Source organism: Chrysemys picta, chromosome 23, assembly GCF_011386835.1.
Source record: "Chrysemys picta bellii isolate R12L10 chromosome 23, ASM1138683v2, whole genome shotgun sequence".
Classification (NCBI taxonomy): domain Eukaryota; kingdom Metazoa; phylum Chordata; order Testudines; family Emydidae; genus Chrysemys; species Chrysemys picta.
In genome coordinates this window covers 4,231,770-4,254,367 of record NC_088813.1, presented here as the reverse complement: position 1 = coordinate 4,254,367, position 22,598 = coordinate 4,231,770, and the positions used below count along the sequence as shown (strand labels likewise).

At 51.7% G+C, this 22,598-nt stretch overlaps 1 protein-coding gene across 1 annotated transcript in view; it reads left to right on the top strand.

Moving 5' to 3' along the window:
* NKAIN1 (sodium/potassium transporting ATPase interacting 1) overlaps positions 1-22,598 on the top strand; it is a 217,277-nt gene that overhangs the window by 145,980 nt on the left and 48,699 nt on the right. Inside the window, exons 3-5 of the mRNA XM_008168921.4 lie at positions 734-814; positions 13,353-13,550; positions 17,382-17,442. Coding sequence (XP_008167143.1) covers positions 734-814; positions 13,353-13,550; positions 17,382-17,442 — 340 coding nt within the window. The remainder of the gene's footprint in view (positions 1-733; positions 815-13,352; positions 13,551-17,381; positions 17,443-22,598) is intronic.

Here is a 22,598-nt window from a genome sequence, read left to right as displayed (position 1 = left end):
CAGTACTCCAGATGAGGCCTCACCAATGTCGAATAGAGGGGAATGATCACGTCCCTTGATCTGCTGGCAATGCCCCTATTTATACAACCCAAAATGCCGTTAGCCTTCTTGGCAACAAGGGCACACTGTTGAGTGTGTGTGGCATTATAGGGTTAAGTAGCTGATATTTGTAAAGTGCTGCAGGTATGTGATAAATTATAACAGATTTTCATTTCCAGAGCCCCGTATGCTTTTGGGGCCAACAGATTACAAACACTGAGCCTGATCACCTTGTCCCTGCTTCTGGTTTAAACCAGGGGTGACCCCACTGAAGTTTGGTGTAAATCTGGGGTCTGTGAAAGCAGAGCTGGGTCTATTACTCATTAAACAATGCGTTTGCTTGCGCGTGCTGGGTAGCTGCAGGCAGCGATGGGAGCTCATGCACCAGCCCGGGTTCTGCATGCCCAAACGCGTGGGGCATGGGGCTGTCTCTTTCTGCAAGGCCCATGTGCGTAAGGCCTGATCCAAAGCCCCTTGAAGTCAGCAGAAAGACTCCCCTGGACCTCAGTGGGATTTGGCTCAGGGCGGAAAGCGGGTGCAGAAGAAATCTGAATGCTGTTGGTCTCTTTCGAATGCCTGAGGGCAGAGCCCCCTGGAAAAGCCCCATGCCATCGCCCGGCTGCTTCTCTCTCCTGCTGCTAAGGGCTGTTTTGCCCTTCTGCATTTCTGAGCCTCTGTTTCTTTCTCTCCCCAGTACGCAGCGTGGCTGGTGCTGTGGGTTGGATGGAACGCATTCATCATCTGCTTTTACCTGGAAGTTGGACACCTGTCACAGGTAATTACCTCTCTAATGGCACTGAGCGCCGGCTCCTCGGAGCCATTGATCAGCCTGGCATCCCTGCCTCTTGGGTTTCACATCCTTCCTGTTACTGCTGTTATTCCTCATGCACACAGAGGTCACGGTGCCGGGGAAGAGCAGCGCTGGGGCGGGAGGTCGCAGTGCATCTCCACTCCTGCCGCTGCCACTGCTTACTGGTTTGCATCTTTCTTTCTTCACACCGTAGCACTGCAGAGACTGATGAGCCGATAGCGCTGGCTTGCGGGAGGCGGTGGGGCTAAGTGACCTGCATGTTTCCCCCAAATGCAGCTCAGCTGCTGTTCGACGGACGGTGTAGTGAATTGGGTGCTGGACTGAGGCTCTGGAGACCAGGTGTCCTGCCTAAGCCACATAGTCCTTGTGTGACCTTGGGGAAGTCACTTAATCTGCCCTGTGCCTTGGTTCCCTATCTGTAAAGTGGGATGATACTTCCCTACCGCACAGCGGTGTTGGAAGGATAAAGTGGTGACGTGCTCAGACTCCGTGGGGTAAGGATTTAGCTGCACCTCAGTTGTCACCTGCAACATCACCTGGCCTCCTCACACACAGCTCTGTTGGTGTCCCTCAGCCCTGACTTGCAGCACCGCCAGCTATCCCAGTCCTGAGCTGCAGCTGGTCAAAACATTTCCAGCGGAACAGCTCTCAGTTGGAACATGAAAGAGACAAGATGGGTGAGGAAATAGCTTTTATTGGACCAACCTCGGTTGGTGAGAGAGACAAGCGTTCAAACTACACAGAGCTCTTGGTGCCCAAAAGCATGTCTCTTTCACCAAATGAAGTGGGTCCAATAAAGGATGTTTTCCTCATCCACCTTGCCTCTCCCATATCCTGGGACCAACACGGCTACAACTACACTGCAAACTACAGTTGGAAAATGGGGATTCAATGAATTTGGAACGAAATGTTTTGTTTCGACGTAATCATTTTGACTTGTATAGTGTATTGTATTAGGTAAAACAATAAAGTCGAAACCTTTTAGATTTTGAGACGGTCGGAAGAAAATAGTTCCAGAATATTTCTTTTCGTAAAAAATTCTGAGATTTCAGTCTTTCAGCTGCATTTAGGGTGACGCCAGATTTCAAAATCTTAGAATTTTCTGCGGGATGGAAATTCTGGGTTTTGGCCAACTCTGTTCTGAGTCTCTCTTAGTGGAGCTTTGGGGCTGTGTGGGGAGGGGGACAAGTGTTGTCTGGATGAATGTGCCAAGGCTCCAAACTTGGTTTCTACTTTTAACCTCACCCAGATTTGCTGAGGCCGGGGTGAAATCCGGGCTCCACTGAAGTCAATAGGAATTTTGCCACTCACTTCAAAGGAGTCCGGATTTCACTCCCTGTCTCCAGAAGTGAAGAGCTGGTGTGTTTCCCCTCCTCCATCTCTCCCTTCTACGTCCTTTCATCTTCAGTGCTCCACTCGCTTCATAGTACAACCCATGAAAACTGCAGACTTCTTCGCTGTGTGCCCAATGGCACCAGTTCCAGGCATTAGAAACACAGTGCAGACTTCAGAGCAAGGGACGGGTCGTGGCCAAATGAGCTAGAGTCCAACGTCACAGGGCTGGAAGGTCTCTGCCACTCGAAGACTCGGACTCTGTGTACTAAGCCCTTGGCGGGCGGGCGGGCGGGCGGGTGAGCACGCTGAGCGGCAGAGGAGACCGGGAGCACTGGACTGCGCATAGTGGCTTGTTATTGTAGGGTTTTTCCTGAGCACAGAGCTGCACACACTGGCTTTTGGGGTAACTCCTGTAGACTGGGCAGCACATGCTGGTTTGCTTTTTCAAGCTGTCTGTAGGGGCTGGGCAGTGCCCATTGATTTTATTATTAATTATTATGATTATTACCGTAGAGGCTGGGTACCTTAGTTATGGACCAGAACCCCATGGTGCTAGGTGCTCTACAGACATAGGACAAAAAGATGGTCCCTGCCCCGAAGAGTTTCCAGACTAAGTATAAGACAAGAGACAACAGATGGAGACAGACAGAGAGTACATGGAAACAATGAGACGATAATGGTCAGTATGACAGGCAGTGGTCTCGGTCCAAGGGTTGCTTATGAGTCTTGTTCTGGTCACCATTTTTCTCCTCAGAGGTTTGGGGGTGATGGTCTCTCCTCACAGGTACTGGGTATGGCGGTCTCTCATCACAGGTTTTGGGTGTGACGGTCTCTCCTCACAGGTACTGGGTGTGATGGTCTCTCGTCACAGGTTTTGGGTGTGATGGTCTCTCCTCACAAGTTTTGGGTGTGACAATCTCTCCTCACTGGTTCTGGGTGTGACGGTCTGTCCTCACAGGTTTTGGGTGTGATGGTCTCTCCTCACAGGTTCTGGGTGTGATGGTCTCTCCTCACGGGTTCTGGGTGTGACAATCTCTCCTCACTGGTTCTGGGTGTGACGGTCTGTCCTCACAGGTTTTGGGTGTGATGGTCTCTCCTCACAGGTTCTGGGTGTGATGGTCTCTCCTCACAGGTTTTGGGTGTGACGGTCTCTCCTCATGGTATTTTAATCTCCTCATGGCATGCAGAGAGCAATGATTTCTCCTCCCAGTGATTTGTATGCAGTGTTTTTTTCTCTTGATGGCTGCTCCTTGCAACTCTTTCTTTCTGTGGCATTCTGGTTGCTGTACTTTTGTCCTGCAATAGTTTCTCCTCGCACCACCCATACTGTGATTCTTTCAGGCCAGAGATGGTTTCTGCTCACCAGAATTCAACCTACATGATTTCACCCCACGCTGGTTGTTTCCACTCCACATTGACATGACAGAAAGAGCGATTGGGACATGCTGTTCTTTGGTGCCTCTTCTAACAGCATCTGGAGAGCCACCAAACGGGGTTATTCCCATGGTGTTCTACGGGGACTCATTTCTAGGTTGCAGGGAAGGATGGAGGAATCTCAATGGATATAGAAGAGCCCCCAAGACAACCTGCTCACCATCAATTGGGCAGAGCTGTGCACTCCTTCCCTGTGACAGCACAGCACCTGCACATCTGGCTGGCAGCATGCATGGAGGGAGGCATACAGAGTAATCTCCCATGTACACCATGCAGGCGACTGTTGCTTCTTTATCTCTTCAGACCAACCACGGGGCCCCCTCCCCAGCCTCCCCGGAAAGGCAGCGAGTGACACTTTCACTAAATCTAAAGGGATGTGTGCATTTAGTGGCGATGGCGAAATCACTCTCTGAAACACCAGCTCCATTTACCCACCCGACAGAGATGGATAGCGCTGCTGGCTTTCCATTCTGTTACTTAGATCCATCAGCATCCCGGGAAGGGCAGGGTGCCGAGGGCGATGGGGTGGGCGGCTTTGGAAGGGAACGAGGCTGCGGATTCGAACGTGGAGCGCAGAGGAGCAAAATGAATGAGACTGATTAATTGGGAATTTCAGGGCGCTCGTTAATCATGCACTCTCACTTAGCGCTGCCTCAGTTTATGGATTGCATGAATCAGACAACACAATTTCATAAGCCAAGGCTGCGGCTCTCACTGCAACTGCTGCGGGATCCATCCGTGTGTCACTGTAGCAAGAAACAGGCGCTTAACAGGTGGTTACAGCCGGAAAAGGGGCTGTGTACAGTTCCTTGTCACTCAGCACAGTGACTCCTTGTGCATCTCTGAGGCCTGGGCTACACCTAACTGCTTTGCCGGCGTAGCTACATCCGTTCGGGTCTGTCGACACTCCAGGGGACTATAGCGCTGTAGCTCTGCCGGCACAACCTTGTAGCGTGGACACTGCAGTGATGGAAGGGAGTGTAGGAACACCACCTCCCTGAGCGGAGGTACCTAGGACAATGGAATCATAGGTCGGCACAGCGACGTCGCGCAGGGGGGTGGACACATTTTACACTGACCAGCCCTGCAGAGTGAATCCAGCTAAGGGACCATCCGCTCCATGAACCTATCAAGCTCGGTCTTGAAGCCAGTTAGGTTTTTTCCCCCCACTGCTCCCCTTGGAAGGCAGTTCTAGAACCTCACTCCTTTGATGGTTAGAACCCTTTCTCTAATTGCTGCCTTACACACCAGCAGCAACAGAATTGTCTGCGGTGCTCAGCTGGCCGAGATCCTGATTCTCCATCACCCTGTGCTTCGTACCGTCATTCGCCCCAGGGCAGCGTGAGCGCAAGGGGGTGGGAATCCATCAGCGTGGCGGTGTTTTGCACTCACTTTGCACTGATGTAAATGATGTTGCCGCGCAATGATGAATCGGCCCCTTCATCACTGTTGATGCTGTTAGAGAGGGGAAGTGGCATGAACTGAGCTTGGTAGTTCAGATATCAGGTTGTGCCTGTCGCGCAAGCCGTGGGACAAAACTCTTTGGGACGTGGGATAGGTTTTAATTCCCTCTGTAATATATCATGCATGCACCTAGGGTGCTGTACGTGCAAGTCGTGTTAATACTTGATCTTTATATAGCACGTGTCAGGCTTTAGGACTATGCATGGAAGTGCAGGGCTATTCTGCTGACTCACCAAGCAGTCAGAACAGGTGGGTCCCATTAGCACACGCATGGGCAGAAGTCTAAAAGGCTGAGATGAGTCTCTCTGAGATGAGCGAGAGATAGAGGGAGGATAGGAGAACAACCCGGGGGAGACACTGCAAGTACTGTCATTTCCTGAAGGAGCTCAGGTGAGGCTTCTGTTTGTAGGTACATTGGCCACCCTTAGGACTTGGTTACTTACACTGGCAGTCATTAATGATGATAATTACCCTGTGTGTGTATGTGCTGTTAGGAGCAGTTTGGGGAATCAAGAGCATGTGAACAGTTGAACCTTCAAAGCCCAGCGTAGCCTTTTGCTAGCACTGATAGGCAGGGAAGCATCCTGGAGAGTTGGAAATATCAATTGTAAATTAATTTTTGTTATGTTAATGGGTTTGAGAAATCAGCAGACACTCGCAGTGTCTATTTCCAGCAGCCAGCTAGAGCCCTCGCTGCCTGTCGGAGCCCAGCAAGGAGCTGGGAAATGAACCTAGCGCTGATCAATAGCCAGTCTCCTTCGGCGCTATCCTGCAGCACTATCCCCACGCCTCAGCTCTGCTGCTCCTGCTTTCCGGCCTGACCCAGCTCTCCTTGACGTTCGTAGGAGCCTTTCAATGGGAATCAGCGTGGGTGCCTTAATCTGCCACTGCACCTAGTCATTCCCCCTCGGCATCCAGCTGGGTGGAGACCAGGAGACTGGGCTGTCAGAAGAAGCTGCTAATGAAATATGGCTGCAGAGTCAGGGCTTGTGAGAAGCGCCCTGAATCCTGGCTCTTGTGATGCTTAGCAGCACTGCAGGGTCCCCTGCTGCTGCCTGGCTTGCAGCCCAGTCAGTGCATGTCAGAAATGTCCTGGCAGATGTAAAAGCTCAGGGATGGTTGTGTGAAGCTGGAGATACTGCTGAGAGCGCAGAGCAGAGCAGGATAGTTGTTCTCCAACAGGGGGGAGCTTGCTTCTGATGATGAGATTGGGGGACTGGTTGATGGCCAGAAGAGGGGGCATCCTCTTCTGGCCTTCAACCAACCCCCCAGCCTCACCAAGCTCATCATCGGAAGCAAGCTGCCCATAGAGCAGGACACACCAACCCCAAGCGGCACCAGATCCTGCCAGAACAACAGATGGAAAACTCGCAGACATATCTCCACGGCCACACTGATCAGCACTCCCCACAACACGCCTTTCAAGATCGATGGGTCCTACATTCAGTGCATCAAATACCCCCAGAACAACGGTGTAGGTGAAATCAGACAGTCACTGCGCTCTCGAATGAACTCACCCAGGAAAACAGTCAAAGATGGAAGCACCCTATCTCCCATGGGCCAACACTTTTCTCAAAGCGATCACTCTGTATCTGACCTCTCTGTCCTCGTCCTCAAAGGAAACCTGCACAAAGCCCATCTGGTCTGACCTCCTGCACATTGCAGGCCACAGAACCTCACCCACCCACTCCTGTAACAGACCCCTAACCTCTGGCTGAGTCACTGACATCCTCAAATCATGGTTTAAGGACTTCAAGTTACAGAGAATCCACCATTTACACTAGTTTAAACCAGCAAGTGACCTGTGACCCCGTGACCCATGCTGCAGAGGAAGGCAAGAACCCTCCATGGTCTCTGCCCACCTGACCTGGGGGAAAATTCCTTCCCAACCCCAAATATGGTGATCAGTTAGACCCTGGGCATGTGGGCAAGACACCATAGGCACCGACTCCGTGGGTGCTCCGGGGCTGGAGCACCCAAAGGGAAAAATTAGTGGGTGCAGCCAAGCTCCCCCCATCTTATCCCCCCCCCCAAGCATGCCGTGTCCCCGCTCCTCCGCCTACCTCCCAGCACTTTCCGACGGGCTGTTGCCAAATAGCTGTTTGGCAGCGTTAGCACACTCCAGGAGGGGGGGGAGGACCGGGGATGGGGAGGAGGTGGGGAAGAGGCGGGGCCGGGGATTTGGGGAAGGAGTTGGAATAGTGGCAGGGAGGGGGCGGAGTTGGGGCGGGGACTTTGGGGAAGGAGTTGGAATGGGTGGGGCCTCATGGAAGGGGTGGAGTGGGGTGTGGACGGGGATGGGCGGGGGGGGTCGGCGCCTATGAGCCAGACCCCTGTGAAATATTTCCCTGTAGTAACTCAGAGCCCCCCGCCCGGCTAGTGTCCCATCTTTGGCCCTTGGAGATATTTGCTGCCAGCTGTTGCAGATCGGCTACATGCCATTGTAGGAAATCCCATCACACCATCCGCTCCATAAACTTATCAAGCTCAGTCTTGAAGCCAGTTAGGTTTTTTCCCCCCACTGCTCCCCTTGGAAGGCAGTTCCAGAACTTCACTCCTCTGATGGTTAGAAACCTTTATCTAATTTCAAGCCAAAGGTGGCTGATGGCCAGTTTATATCGAGCTTGGGAATTTAAATTCATAACTCTGCTAGACACGAATAATCACAGTCTCACCAGAGACACTGGTTTTATGGCTCATTACAACAATTTGTAACCTGCTAACTCTCCTTTGTCCTGCGACTGCACAGGTGTTCATTACCCACTTCGTTTTAAGTGGTTTCTTGCAGCATGTGTTAACCCCTTATGCTTAACAGTCTGTCCCTCCTGGTAGATAGCTGTGGCACTTTGGTTACCATTTCCAGACCGGAAGAAGAGCTCTGTGTAAGCTCAAAAGTTTGTCTCTGCCACCAACAGAAGTTGGTCCAGTAAAAGATATTCCCTCCCCCATGTTGTCCCTCAAATATCAGGAATGTCAAGTAAAATCTTCCTTGGCTTTTGGTAGATGGCTCATTCAAGGTCTCGGAAATGTGGTCTCTGAGATTTCTCCGGCTTAGCAGAAGTGGCAGTAACATGATTTCTTTGACAAAGACAATTATCCTCCGAAGTATTTCTTAGGTATTTGAATTAAATATACGTTAACAAACAACAACACACAACGGCAAAGAGTTTTAAACAGACTGAATAATAATAACTTCTCTGTTTGTTAGGATTCACTAGCATGGTGTTTCTCATGTCACGGTTCTACCAGTTTTCCAGTTAGCCATAGAGTCTTCCAGGAAAACTAGAGTCAAAATGAATTCTGTTCTGAATGTGGACTCACGAATCGGGCTTGTTTGAAAATGTAACAAGTGGGCGATGGAGGCTGGTATCATGGAGCCAGAATCGACATTTCGCTAGTGACTGGTCTGAGAGCTGGTAGGTCGGGTGGGGATAGGTCAGAACATGAAGACACGTAGCTCATGTTTGATGTGCTGCATAGGGGCGAGCCAGGGAAGGGATGCAAAGCGCGAGGTGGGGTGGAACTAAGCAATGGGGGCTGGACACGAGGCGATATCAGAGAGACAGGCTCAGATTTTTAGTTTGGACTAGCGTTGCTTGCCAACTTTCTAACTGCACAAAACCAAACACCCTGGCCGCACCCCTGCCCCGAGGCCCCATCCCTGCCCTGCCTCTTCTCTGAGGTCCCACCCCCTCACTCCAGCCCCCCTCCCTCCATCACTCGCTCTCCCCCACCCTCACTCACTTTCACTGGGCTGGGGCTGGGGGTTGGGTTGGGGAAGCGGGGAGGGCTCCAGCTGAGGGTGCAGGCTCCAGGCTGAGGCCAGAAATGAGGGGTCCAGGGTGTGGGAGGGGGCTCTGAGCTGGGGCAGGGGTTTGGAGCATGGGAGCGGGCTCAGGGCTGGGGCAGGGGGTTGAGGTGTGGGAGGGGGTGTAGGCTGTAGGGTGGGGCCGGGGATGTATTTGGGGTGTAGGAGGGGGCTCCAGGCTGGGGCAGGGGGTTGGGGTGCTGGAGGGGGTTCTGACCTGGGGCAGGGGGTTCGGAGTGCAGGCCAGGCGGCGCTTACCTCACGTAGTTCCCTGCCTGCCCTGGCTCCACGCTGCTCCCAGAAGAGGCTGGCGTGTGTGGCCCCTAAGGCTGTTTAGGAGGTGTACTCCAGCTTTAAAAAATATCCTGGAACTGTGCGAGGAGGTTGTATTGGGGTGAGGAGATTGGGACGAGTCTGGACCTCAGCTCCATGGGCCTGATTCTCTTGTGCTTTGTACCTAGTGTAGTTCTGTACATCAATCAGTGCAATGAGGGCATACGACCAGATCACAATGGTAACAAACGCTCTGCTTGAAATGACTGCACAAGGCGCAAGGCAATGGAGAAACAGGCTCTGGGATCTCACAAAGAGGAAAAGGAGCGAAGCAAAAGCGCATATTGTGCAAAGATGTGGCACTGCCGCTGTTTGCATGAAAGCTCCCAGCAGTTGGAGCAATAAATCTCAGCAAAACCGTTATGTTAACATTGAATTATTAATAAAAGTTGGTGTTGTTAAAATTAACGGCAGCAGGGAGAGCTGTAAACTGGTGTTCAGAAGAAGCAGGGGAATCTTACGCTGTCAAAGAGCTGGAATGCAGAGAAATAGGACACTGATAAGCAACGGGTGTCTAGAGACCAGGGGCTGCACCACCTCATCCCCCCATGCGTCACTGCAGGATGCCTGGAGTGGTCATTCCTCGCTTTTGGCAGTCGCTAGAAGATGCTCTCTTGCCTCTGTCTCGTTCTGGGCGTAGTTCAGCTCTTCCAGGTTCAGCCGGGGATGGGACAGGCTGCGCAGAAGCCCAGCAGACATGGAAACCAAGCTCTCCAGGCTTTCCTAGACATCCCAAACATTGGGTGGCTTTTGCCATATGGAGCTGGACTGAGACCCACAATACAGGCTGCGGATCTGACACATGCAGCCTATTGTGGGCATGTCAGCTGCATCTGCAGAAACATGAGGGGCCCTTTGGGCCCTCTCTTATGTCCCCCAAACGGCATTGTTATTATTATTAAATAATAAAAAGAACCCCTTGGCTCTTATCTAGTGCTTTTCATCAATAGAGCCCACAGTGCTTTACTAAGGAGGTCAGTATCATTTCCCTATTGTACAGATGGGGAAACTGAGGCACGGAACAGTGAAGTGCCTCGCTCAAGGTCGCCCAGCAGCAGAGCGAGGAATAGATCCTGGATCTCCTGAGTCCAGTTGAGTGTTCTGTCTTCAGATGTCCCTGTCTATTAATCTCCCACGTGTTGCTGCTCGGGAAATTATTTAGTTTCCCCCGTGAAAATCTTCAGTGAAAATGAGAAAAGAAAAAAATCTGCTTTTCACTGAAAAACCTCGAAACCAAAACACTGACGGGTTTTTTTGTGTGTGGCTTCTGACAACCCAAACCCAACCTTTCGGCTTTAAATCAAAAATGTTTTTGGTTGCCGAAAACTGGAGGGGAAATACCGTTTTTTTAAATAAATACCCATTTTTGGTCAAAAACAATTTTCTTCACAAAACAATCCTTTTTGACAAAAACCTGGATTTTTGTCACCAAAAAAAGTCAATGTTTTGTCAACGCACCAAGGGGCTGCTCATTGCCAAACTGCCCTGGGCCCGGATCCTGAACTCGGGGCTCGGGGCTGCACGTTTGGTGCTCCTGGCAGTGCTCAGAGAGGCTGCTGAGGTTTAATATCAGACACAAAGCAGAGCTGGGACACATGCACTGTCCTGAAGTGGCTCTCTGCTCCTGAACCTGTGCCCGCCCCCCCACCCCGTACTCTCAGTGCTGTGGGGGCCTCTCTTCTCTTCGGGGAACCCTCCACAGCAACGCTTTCAGATGTGAGCGGTCCCCGTGACTGCACCCAAAGAAAGCACGGCTGCAGGAGAGCTAAGTATTTAAGTCCAATCTGTTCTTCTGCTCTGTGAGCGGGGCAGCTGCGTTGATCGTGCCGTGCGTTCATCTGGTCACTCCTGGAAGGGAGCCCCAGCCCACGTATTGCCGGCTCTATTGAATTTCAGCTTTGCATCATGCGAGTCTGCTATCAGGCGGGCGCAGGCGCTGGGCTGGGAGGATTAGAGAAGCAGCATCTTATCCTTCCCCCGGTGACAGCCCAAAGCCGTGTTGTGCAGGGGCAGGCCTGCTGGGTATGAAGCAGAGATCTAAAAGCTCAGGGAGATCAAGCATGGAGAGCCCCAAAGCATGTTAACGGGCTTGCCAGGCGCCCAGGCGGAGCTATCCAGGAGCAAAGCCTTCGTGGCGGGGGTCTGTGTGTCCATCTCGCTGCCGTGCTGCCCAGTGCAATCAAACCAGGCTGGGGAGAAGGAGAATCCATCTGCATCTCAGAACCGAGAGATGGACCTGGCCCGGGGCTTTGCTGGAGTGTTATGGTGCTGGTTCTCCAGGTGCTGAGTGTAACCACACACCTGCTGGGTGCCGTGTTCTGTCTCTGGTGGCACCGAGATGACTTAGAGCGGGGGGGGGAGGCAACCTGGGGCTCCGGAGGCTGGAGCTACAGGTGCCAACTTTCCACTGCTCAACCCCAGGCCTCGCCCCCACTCCACCCCTTACCCCCAGGCCCCTGCCCCTTCCCGCCCCCTCCCCTGAGCCTGCTGCACCTTTGCTCCACCCCAGAGCCTCCTGTACACTTCGAAACAGCTGATCGCAGCGGGCAGGAGGCACGGGAGGGAGGGGAGGCGCTGACCGGCAGGGCTGCTGGTGGGCAGGAGGTGCTGGGGGTGGGGGGCGGCTGACGTATTCCTGGGGCTCTTTGGCAATGTACATTGGTAAATTCTGGCTCCTTCTCAGGCTCAGGTTGGCCACCCCTGCCTTAGAGAGAGTTAAATGAGTCTGCTCTTAGCCCGGGGGCTTTTAGCTCGTGTGGTAGAGGCTCATGCACTAAGCTCCAGCGGTCCCCGGTTTGATCCTGCCTGTCGATGACCAGGGTCTGTCGGCGTTGTGCTCTGGCTATCGCATGGTGCAGCCAGTGCTGAGAGAACCTGCAAAGGTCCCTTTGCCCAGCTGGAGGGACAGGTGCTTGCGCAAAGGAACTAACCCTGGGGCTTGCAAAACCAGGCTGGGCTCTCCAAGATGCCGCAGTGTCCTCAGCTCACAGGCGCTCGCATGTGCCGTGATTGGACAGCATGCGGCTGCCCCTCTCCTGTGCGGCTGTAGCCCTTTGGGAGGAAATGGGAGCACAGGGCTGGCAGGCTGGAGACGTGGGCTCAGTCCTCAGCCGGTGTAAATCGGCAGAGCCTCATGGAAGTCAGTGGAGCTCCTCTGATTCTCACCAGCTGGGGTCCCTGGCTCTCCTCCCTGCTGTGCCCTGGATTCCCGCTGTGGCCCTGGGCAAGTCAGCTAACCTCTCTGGACCAACTGTGCACAGTAATGTGTGAATGTAGAAGTAACTGTAGATTTACGCTGATGGGACGGAGAGCAGAACGTGGCAGAGCAGAACGTGGCCAGGTTTCCCATTTGACAGGGATTATAAGGCTAAACTCCTGAACTCCTCTAAAATGAGACCTGTGAATAGAAGCTGCTAGAGAAGGGCTGGGGCGCTGCTAATGATTAATAAAGCAGATTGGGGATGCAGGGAGAGATGTAGTAACGATGCGCTATACGAATACGATTCATCGTTCGGTGCAGAAGTATGTGTGGACAGTAATGTAATGCTACATCCCGTGGGGCAGGGTGTGGCACCAGTGGGGTTAGAACATGGGCTTGCTGGACCTGAATGCACTAAAAGGCCCAGGCCCAGGTCAGCCCATCTGTGACCCAGCCCCTGCATGAGGGGACAGAGTACTACACTGAGTGGATTACGGGCCCCTTCCCCTGTGAAGTCTTGTTGCTCTTGGTGTTGCTTTGGGGAGTGGACCTGCAGCTCCCACTGACTTCACCGAGAGTTGGGAGGGCGCCACACTTCTGAAAATCAGGCCTTTGATGGTTTGTGTTGGGTGTCATTGTCTCCATATGGAGACGTGGGTTTGAATCCCACCGCTGACACCATGTAGCAATTACAGAGACCCAGGACACAGTGATCAGGGTGAATGCAAGACTGTCTTTATTTTCTGCTTACACAGATCCTTACTTCCCTGCTGGGTGCCTCCTAATGGCCACCCTGAATAGAGGCTCTAAATGTTGACAACCAACACCCTCATACCCCGGGAATCAGGAGTGCCCTCTGCTGGGGAATGGTTCCTACAGAAAGGGGGGGCCTCACTCTGTGCTTGTGTTCCCATGTGCCTCTCCCATAGGACCGGGACTTCATCATGACCTTTAATACCTCGCTGCACCGCTCGTGGTGGATGGAGAATGGGCCCGGCTGCCTGGTGACGCCGGTGATGAACTCAAACCTGGCCCCCGAGGACCATCACGTCATCACTGTCACCGGATGCCTGCTCGATTACCAATACATCGAGGTAGTGAGCAGCGCCATGCAGATATTCCTTGCGGTAAGGGGAGCCAGGGTTCGCCTCGGATCTCGTGTCCCTCCCGTGTGATTCCCGAGGGCGCTAGAATGAGGAATAGCAAAGATCCTGGGTCTGTTGCACAAGCTTTGACTCCATGGGAGTTACTCCTGGTTTCAAGTGAGAAGAGAATCAAGCCCACTGGGTGTAAACCCAACGTAACACCACCAGAGTAAGGGTTTGTCTTGGTGTGATTGCAGCATGTGTAGCCATACCCAAGATAGCTTTGATCTAGCCAGCTCCAGTAACAACAGCAGCACGGGCGACCGCTGCTTGAGTAGCTACCCGTGGTCCTGGGTGGGTGGGGCTACCCTGGGCCCCCAAGGCTTCACTGCTGTTGTTACTCAAGCTAGTTGATCAAATCACAGTCACACCTGTGATTGCAGTGTAGCCATGCCCTTAGTGGGCCTGACACTCCATTACCTTGCACTTGTTCACTAGTGCAAAGTGGGTGAAAAGTGGTGATCTGCACACTGTGCCATGGGGTAGATTCCTCTGGTCCTAGATGGCTACACACAGCGCAAGGCAATGGAGAGCCAGCCAACTCACTGAGAACATATCCTCCCAGTCACCTGTTACTGACTTCCCTAGAAATTATCGTGTACCATCGCTATCACTGAATGACTGTAACACCGCAGCCCAGGGTCAGCTGCATTTCAGGGGTCAGGGACCCCTACAGAAATACAAAGTTAGCATTATTTATGAAGGTGGAGGACTGGGAGGCTGAGACGTGGGATTTGGGTCCGAATCCAAATTTTCCCCAAAGTTCTGGAGCATTTGGATTCAATGTGTTCTAGTTCTGGCCCGTGCTAAAGCCAAACCCAGAAATGAATCTGGATCAGAACTTCCCCAAAAGACAAAGGAGACTTTTCCCTCCAGATTTGGGATTCTGGGCCTGTCTCTATTAACGATCCCCTTTAACTGTGCATAATGCAGCTGTGATTCCATTCACCATACACCAACAGGGTGAAGTTCGACACACCAGAATGGCCCCCAGAGGGGGTCGTGCTCTTAATGGATGTCCAGTAAAACTGGGCAAAGCGCTATGCATTTAAAAAAAAAAAAAGTTTTCACATTTAAAAAAAAAAGTAAGAATCCTCCATTTCCACTCAGCCGCGATGTACCATTCAGGGGCATGTGTTATTGTATGATGCCCTCGCATCTGTGGCACCCACAGAAACCACTCGAGGAGCTGAAATGTTGTAGAGCCATCAGCCCCCAGCCTCAAAGGTATTTAAGCGACTCACTCCCGTTGGAATCAGTGGGAGCTAGGCACCTACGGTGGCTGAAGTCATTTCAATCCCTGGCCGCTCCCCAAAGCCACCACTTAGACGCTTTTGGGACCATGTTATTTTCAAAGTGAAATGGGGAGGTGTGGCTTTAAAAAATATGAAAACAGCAATCCTGGGTGTTCTTATCTGATAAATGTATCTCTAGTCCCTCGTTAAACCATGGAATAATAACAAGAGGTGTGGGGGGATCACTTAAAGATCGAGGGTGAAATTCACCCTTATACAGAAGACCATCACAAAGCGCACTTAAGTCCTCTGCACCTGGTAAATTTCACCCTAGCAGATAACAGAGCCATGAGCATTAAGCTGCATGGATTATAAACCACCAACTTCGCTCCTTTCCCTTTAGCTTGAATTGTAATATGAGTGGAAGAAAGGAATGCAGCTGTGGCACTAATATATCTGGGGGAGTGAGGCTGGCACATTCCAGCTGGTGACTTCCCAGGGTGTTAGCGTACATTAGCGCCTCGTGCTCCAGAGGAGATGTTGATAATATAATGTGTCATATCAGCTCATCTCTGGGCTGGTGGTGCTCGAGGTGTGAACAGCAGAGGAGCAGAGCAGACAGACCCTGTGCCTGAAAGCCCCCCTTGAAATGTGATGTTTCGTGTGTGCGAAATGTTGACTCAGAAATCATACAATGATAGCCAACAAAAGAGCTGAGCGACACGTTCCCAGAACCGTGTGGACTGAGGCCACTGCTCTCATCTCCCCGTCTGGCAGCTTCCTACACCAGAGGCTGCTAGTGAGTTGTCAACAGGCAGAAAGATGCCAGGAGTTTAAGCAATTGTGAATATGTCCTTGGCTGGGCTGGAAGCAGAAATAATTGCCGGAGAGACACGCTCCCCTTTCGGGGATGCTGGAGGGGAAGGTTTTAAAGGAGAACTTCAAGGCAGGGTTTAAAAACAGGGGTGCACTTTTATTGCACACTCATGCACACACAGCCCTCCCCCGTGTCCCGATTAATAACAGCAGGGCTCCCTCGTGCAGCCTCCTGAATGACAAGCCCAATAAAATAAAAATAAGTTGAGTGCATCAAGTGCTGCTTCACGACACGGCCTGGCAATGGGGGAGCTGGATGGAGCTGGCAACAGGCCGGACCCAGTCCAAGTGGAGCACCAAACATCTGCCAGACATGACCTGGGCTGGCTTCTACCAGCCTTGGCAGCAGCTGTCTTTGATTCGGGGTGGGGCCAGGACTCGGAGGGAGTGGGAACCGGGCACATGAGCTTTGAGAAGGGCCTGCTTCCCACCAGTCGTGATGTCTCCGAGCTAATCACAGGCTTCCTGTCAGGTCAGCTGGCCTCTCCTGCACACAGGGTGTGTGGCCTGGCAGGGTCAGAGATCTCTCTCCCTGCGTAGTAACCTGTGAGTTCAGCCTCGCTTTCCAGCACACACCTCCATTGGCAACACCGCTTGAGAAATCCGCTCCTGCCTTTGCCACGCCATGCGGCAGGCCACCTCTTAGGACCCTGGGGGTCAGTGACGAGACCATCCTCCACTGAGTCCAGGACCCCAGTGCTTTCTCCAGTCCAGGTGTAAGTGACTCAGGCAATGGGGTCTCCTGCAGACAGAGCCCACGAAGTGCAGATATTGGAACCAAAGCAAGTTCCACTCTTGTTCCCCAGTTCCAACTTCATAGAACAAACTGGAGGGATTTGAAGTGCAGGGGGCAGGGGCAGAACCCTTCCAGCTCCAACAGAGCCCCATAATTCTCTCCCAAAAGAGCACTCCCCAAATGCTGTCACCCCCAGTACGGACTGATGTCACAGAACCCTCCTGGCCAAGGTGCTAGGACATACCCCTCCCACTCACCTGCTGAGTGCTTGTCTAAACATACAAGTTGCACCAGTTTGTCTTAAATTGGTTTCTGGACATCCTATCAGAGGACAGGACTAATGCCATGTGACTTAGGTGACCTGTTACCTGCCATGAACAGAGTTGAAAACAGAGCCAAAGGGTAAAATTCATCCCATGCAGAAAACCTGCACCAGGTAGAGTGACCAGATGTCCCGATTTTATAGGGACAGTCCTGATTTTTGGGTCTTTTTCTTATATAGGCTTCTATTACCCCTCACTCCCTGTCCCGATTTTTCACACTTGCTGTCTGGTCACCCAAGCACCAAGCCTATGCACCACTTACACTTTTGGGCAGCACCTAGCACAATGGGACACTGTTCTCAGTTGGTCCCGGGCCACTGCCGTAATAGACATGGTTAATAATAGTTAATCACACATTAGCCCATAGGGTTGAGGATGGACAGGTCTGTGCTGGCCCCTCTGAATTTCACCCAACATGAACAGCTTGTGAAATTGAAATTTACTAAGAAATTTGTAACCTTCTAAATCTGTTTGCAGGTAACTGGTGAGCAAGATAAGGGGATTAAATTGACTTGATAGATTATTCATTCCAGATAGCCTGCCCGTGTCCACTGCTGCTCCTTCTGACCCTGGCTATCTGTCTGGTTTCACATTTCTCGAGTTCCAAATAATTGGCTTTTCTCTCTGTGTTTTTGTTTTGAAGCTCTTTGGATTCGTCTATGCCTGCTATGTCAGCAAAGTATTTATGGAGGAAGAAGACAGCTGTAAGTGCTTTTGCTATTAGTCACAGAGGGTGAGCGGCAGCATTGCAAAAGAATCAGGGATAATATGGTACATTGGTTTGCACAGCCAGTGCTGGGCGCAGCAGAAGTGTCGGGATTAATGAGGGGGAAATGCACCAGGCTCCTTTTTCCTCTGGGCTCCACTTCCGAGGAGGCTCCAGTGCCAAGACTGAGACCTAATCCATCAAGTGACACAATCCAGGATCCCTCCCCCCAAACCCCTCAGTTTTAATGGTGCCCTGTCACAGGGTGACTGAGCCCTTTAAGGGGGGATGGGCCTGGCCCCACACTATGACTACCTCCCTAGCTGCAGGGCCAGCTGATAGCCTGAAGAGAACCTGCTCCCTATAGAGGCCAGCAAGACGGAATTAGCGGCCATCAGTTATGGAGAGCTGTATAACTAATAAATCATGCCAGGAGGCCAAGGCCTGTCCCAGACTCTGGCCTGGGGTTGCTCCTGCAACACCTCCTGTTGCTGTTGTGTGGTGTTGCTCACTGGCCTACACGCCCATTGAGGAAATGATTCTTTGTTTTTGGTAGCACCTAAAAGCCCCAACCAGGTTTGGCTGCCGCATGCACATGGAATGGAAGAGGTCTCTGCCTCGAAGATCTTACAAATACAAATAACAAGACAGACAGTCAGATATGGACAGACAACAAAAAAGCAAAAGTGCAGGCCTTGTGAACTCCAGCATGATTTCTTCCCCATTTCGCCCTCGCATAAACACTCCTTCCCTCCCCTTCCCACCGAACAACCTTCCCCATTGCCAGCATTCACCACAATCTGGATTTCCCAAGCACTGGTTTATCAGGAAGGCAGTGTAGACTAATGGTAAGCGCAGGGAGTCAGAGCCCCTGGTTTCTATTCTTGGCTTTGTGACTGACTGGCTGTGTGATCCTGGGTAGGTTGTGTTGCTCTGTGGTTAAGCAGGACTTACAGTCTATGCATATAGATTTATATGCATAGTCCTAAGGCAGGCTCTTTGCACAGGGTGACTTTCGCCCGTTGTGCCCCAGTCCCAAAGCAGGGAGGTTGGCTAATAGGACAGCGGGTCAATCAGTGCTGTGTTTGTTAGTTTAAAAGAGAAATACAAACAATGGGGAAATGATGGAATAATCAAGCGCTTGTCGGAATAAGCCTTTTGGGCCAATCCTCTGTCCTTTGATCAACCTCCCACTCCAGCTCTGTCTCTGATGAAGAGGCGGAGTGAAGCTAAATAGTTAATGATACCAAGTAGGTCCATAGAAAGCACCACTACAGCATTAGACCCCAATCCAACTCCCATGGAAGTCAGTGGGAGCAAAAGGCTTATTTCAAGGGGATTTGGATCGGGCCCCTGGCGAGGGACTGCCCAACCCACAAGCAGTAGCACCCTTCTGCTTTTCCTCAGCCGACCTCACCCCAGATTCTGTGTCACGTTTTCAGGCCCGGTGATGACAGATGGCTAAATTAACTGATCAGCGCGAAAACGCGGACGTTTCGTTCACTGCCTTTTAGAGCCCAGTGCTGTGGTGTCTGGCGCAGCAAAGCGCCACATAAAATATCAATATGGGGCGATAAATAGCAGCTGAAGACATGGAACTTCCAGCATAGTTTTGTCTGTAGCAGGATCAATGTTTATGCACCTATTCATTTAGGAGACTTCTCCTGTAAATCTCAAACACTTCCTTTTATGAGGGGAAGTGGTTTGCTGATGGATTGGGATTCTGAGCAGGGGTGTGGGGACGCCTGGAGTTCAGGATAGTAGAGTTAGTAGGAGCAACTTTATAGCATCTGGGAACCTTTGGCTCCGGATAAAAGCATGGGTGAAAAGTTAGCCTGAGTGTAGATCAACCCGATGCCTTCTGGGGGCAGGGCCTAACCACTATGAGCTGGGGTGATGCTGAACGTGACACCACGCAGTCATGGTCAGCATCGTATTGGCTAACTCTGTCTTCCCAGTTGAGTCGTAACACAAGAGAGATTTGTGGTGGAGATGAGCCTTCAGGGAGAACCTGGGTCCAGAGATTGGCCACATGCCATGCTCTGAACAACCCTACCTCCAGCATCACAGCCATTCCGGGGACTGTTTGCTGAACCCACTCAGCTATGGGTCACCTGGACACTCTTTGGGGATTCATGAACTAGAAACGTGTGACAGCTGCTAGTTACGTCGCTTAATGCGCCTCTGGAAAGTGCTCAGATCCTGTGGCGATGGGGGTCATATATGAACCTGAACAGGGGAGACTAGAACCAATGCCTGAGACCTCATCCAGGAGCCTACATCAGTTTCGAGTTCACTTAAGTACTCTTCTCTCTGTCTGAAGTGCCACTTACTGAGTGGGCCACCATGCTCAACACCAGCTGACTCTTCCAAGAGGTGGAAGGCATTGGCACTGTCCCATCTGGAGGAGGCAATGCCTTGGAGGACTGTAACGAGATGCCACAGCAGCAGCCGCAACCTTCCAGCCAAGCACAGATGGAAAAACACAAAGCCATCTGCGCTAAAGTGCATCCAGAAGCAGCGAAAGGTCCAAAATGGCCCTACTGAGTAACACACTCAGGAAGGACGTGAGGACAGATTGCCAAAACTCATGCTGGTCTCAAACAGTTCAGCATAACAATCATGTTACTATAGGGTTTGGGGCCATGACTGTAGGTTTTTATTAATCTGATACTAACGATATGAAATGGGGTTGATGCAGGAAGGTTTGCAAAAGATAGAGATGTTTACACACACAAGTGCTTTTAGCAAACCTTTTTCTACAGCACGAAGACCTACAAGAGCTCTGAGGAGCCCCCAGCTCAGCCAATACAAAGGATTAATTAACACAAAGAACACAGGTCTTCCTAGCCATCAGCAGAACTTTGACCAAACATTCATTTCACAAGGGTGTGTCTCTACAGACAGCACTGCAATGGCGTAGCTGCACCATACCAGGTGCCACTGCACGCGTCTGGTTAAGACGCTCTATGTCAACAGGAGAGATCTCGCTTGTTGACATAAAAAAACCACCTCTACAAGCAGCGTAAGCTATGTCGGCGGCATATGTCTCCCACTGATAGCACTGTGCGCAGGGCCGGCTCCAGGCACCAGCCCACCAAGCTTGTGCTTGGGGCGGCACCTGGAGGGGGGCGCTCTGGCCACCGGGGAGAGCGGAGCCCCGGCCGGCTCGCCACCCTCCCCTCGGCGCTCCGGCCACCCGTGAGAACGGAGCCCCAGCCGGGCTCTCCGCCCTCCCTCCGGCACTCCGGCCAGTTGGGGAGAGCGGCCTGCGGCCGGGCTCAGCGCCCTCCTCTGCCGCGCTGGGTGGGGGAGGGGCGGCGGCGGGAAGCTTTTTTGCCTTGGGCGGCAAAAAAGCCAGAGCCGGCCCTGACTGTGCACACGAACACTTATGTCAGTGTAACATATGTCGCTCAAGGGGGTTGAATATTCACGCCCCTGAGCGATAAAAGTTTTGCCGACATAGGCTGTAGTGTAGACATAGCCTGAGTTAAAAGCTGAGTAAGGATCGCAGCATTTGCCCCAGTGTTACATGCCTTTACACTCCTTAGTCCCAGGTACTCCCAGTTCAGTTTTGAGGGAATTTCTTACTAGCACCTTTTCTACATAGCGGCAGGCTGCTCGATGCTGCTCTTTCATTGTAAGAAAAGGGGGATTTGGATTAATTAAACAGGCATAATTGTGGGAGCAGGTATTTCCTTTAAAAGTTTCACTGCACACTGCAGGTCTCTTATGGCTTGTCTATAGGGGACATTAGTATGCGGCAAGCCAGGGTGTGACTCTATAGCACAGTCACTTGTGTACAGTAATGTTCCCCGTGCGTGCTGCCACAGGGCACTAAAAGTATGTAGTGCGCTTTGACATAGTCCTGTTTCCAACAGCAGCACGTCAAAGCACAGTCACTGTCTGCACGTGATGTCACTGCACGGCAGGCTAGTGCACTGTACATTCACAGCCCATGTAGACAAGCCCTTAGCCACATGTCCTATCATTCTGACACAGCTCCCATTACCGTAAGTATTGGAGAGCCTCCCAATCTTTGACCCGTGATCCCCATTTCAGAGCTGAGGCACGAAGAGACATGCCCGGGATGTTTGTGGCAGAGCAGGAACTGAACTCGGGTCAGTGCTCTAACCACTAAGACATCCTTCCCTCGCTCCTAGCTTCCACCACAGTGGGGCTTTTTTACCTGCTTCGCCCTTCTATGCAATCCTCCGTTACAGTAAATATGAACTATTATCTCCTCCTAGCCAGCGTTTGAAATGGTAGCAGCAGGAAGAATAGTATGGGAGTGGCAGTACGCTGTGCAGAAAGACGGAGACCCACAGAGCCATAATCACAGATTGTTACCGATCCAACCTACTCCGTTTATTTGTAACCCGGCAGAGGAAAGGAAATGTAAGCACAGCTATGGGAGAGTTTTAAAAAAAAATCTATTTCATTTATTTCCATTGAACAATATTGCAGGCAGCCACATACAAGCGCTGAGTGCTCGGCCAATAATGAAACGTACAGTCACACCGATAACCATCCAGTGGCATTTACTCCTCATCTGCAAATAATTAATTCCAGCCAGTTGGCAGCATCGAATAACCAAAGGGGGGCAGTGATTTTCCCACAGCCAGCCAGTAAATCAAACAAAAAGCCCCAGCAAGGAACATCTCCCCAAACCACATCAAATAAGTGACTCGTGTAGGAGGCCTGATAGGTCACTGCTGAATTCCTATTTTACGTACTCACGTGGCTCCCATCGCCACATTACGGGAGTGCCTCCAAATCTTCTATGTATTTAGCCTCACCCAGCTCTGGGAGTCCCTAGTGTACAGATGGGAAATAGAGACATAGAAAAGCTAAGTGACTTGACCAAGGCCACAGAGGAAGAAAGAGGTGGAGCAGGGATTTAAACCTCAATCTCCCAAGGTGCACAAACCACTGTGCCATCTTTCCGCTTGCTTTAGCTGCCTTCATGTCATCAGCCAAAGCTGCTACTGCAGCAAAACTCAGCCCCCAGGTTCTTAGATCTCTCCCAGTGTGTAACCAGATTTTTTTCTGGGGGTTAAGTCCCCATCTCAGCCCCTTAGAATCTCTGCCTGGTAAATGTCCCTGATGCAGGCCTGCCTAGGGGGTGCTTGGGCTCCTCACACTTTAGCTGCT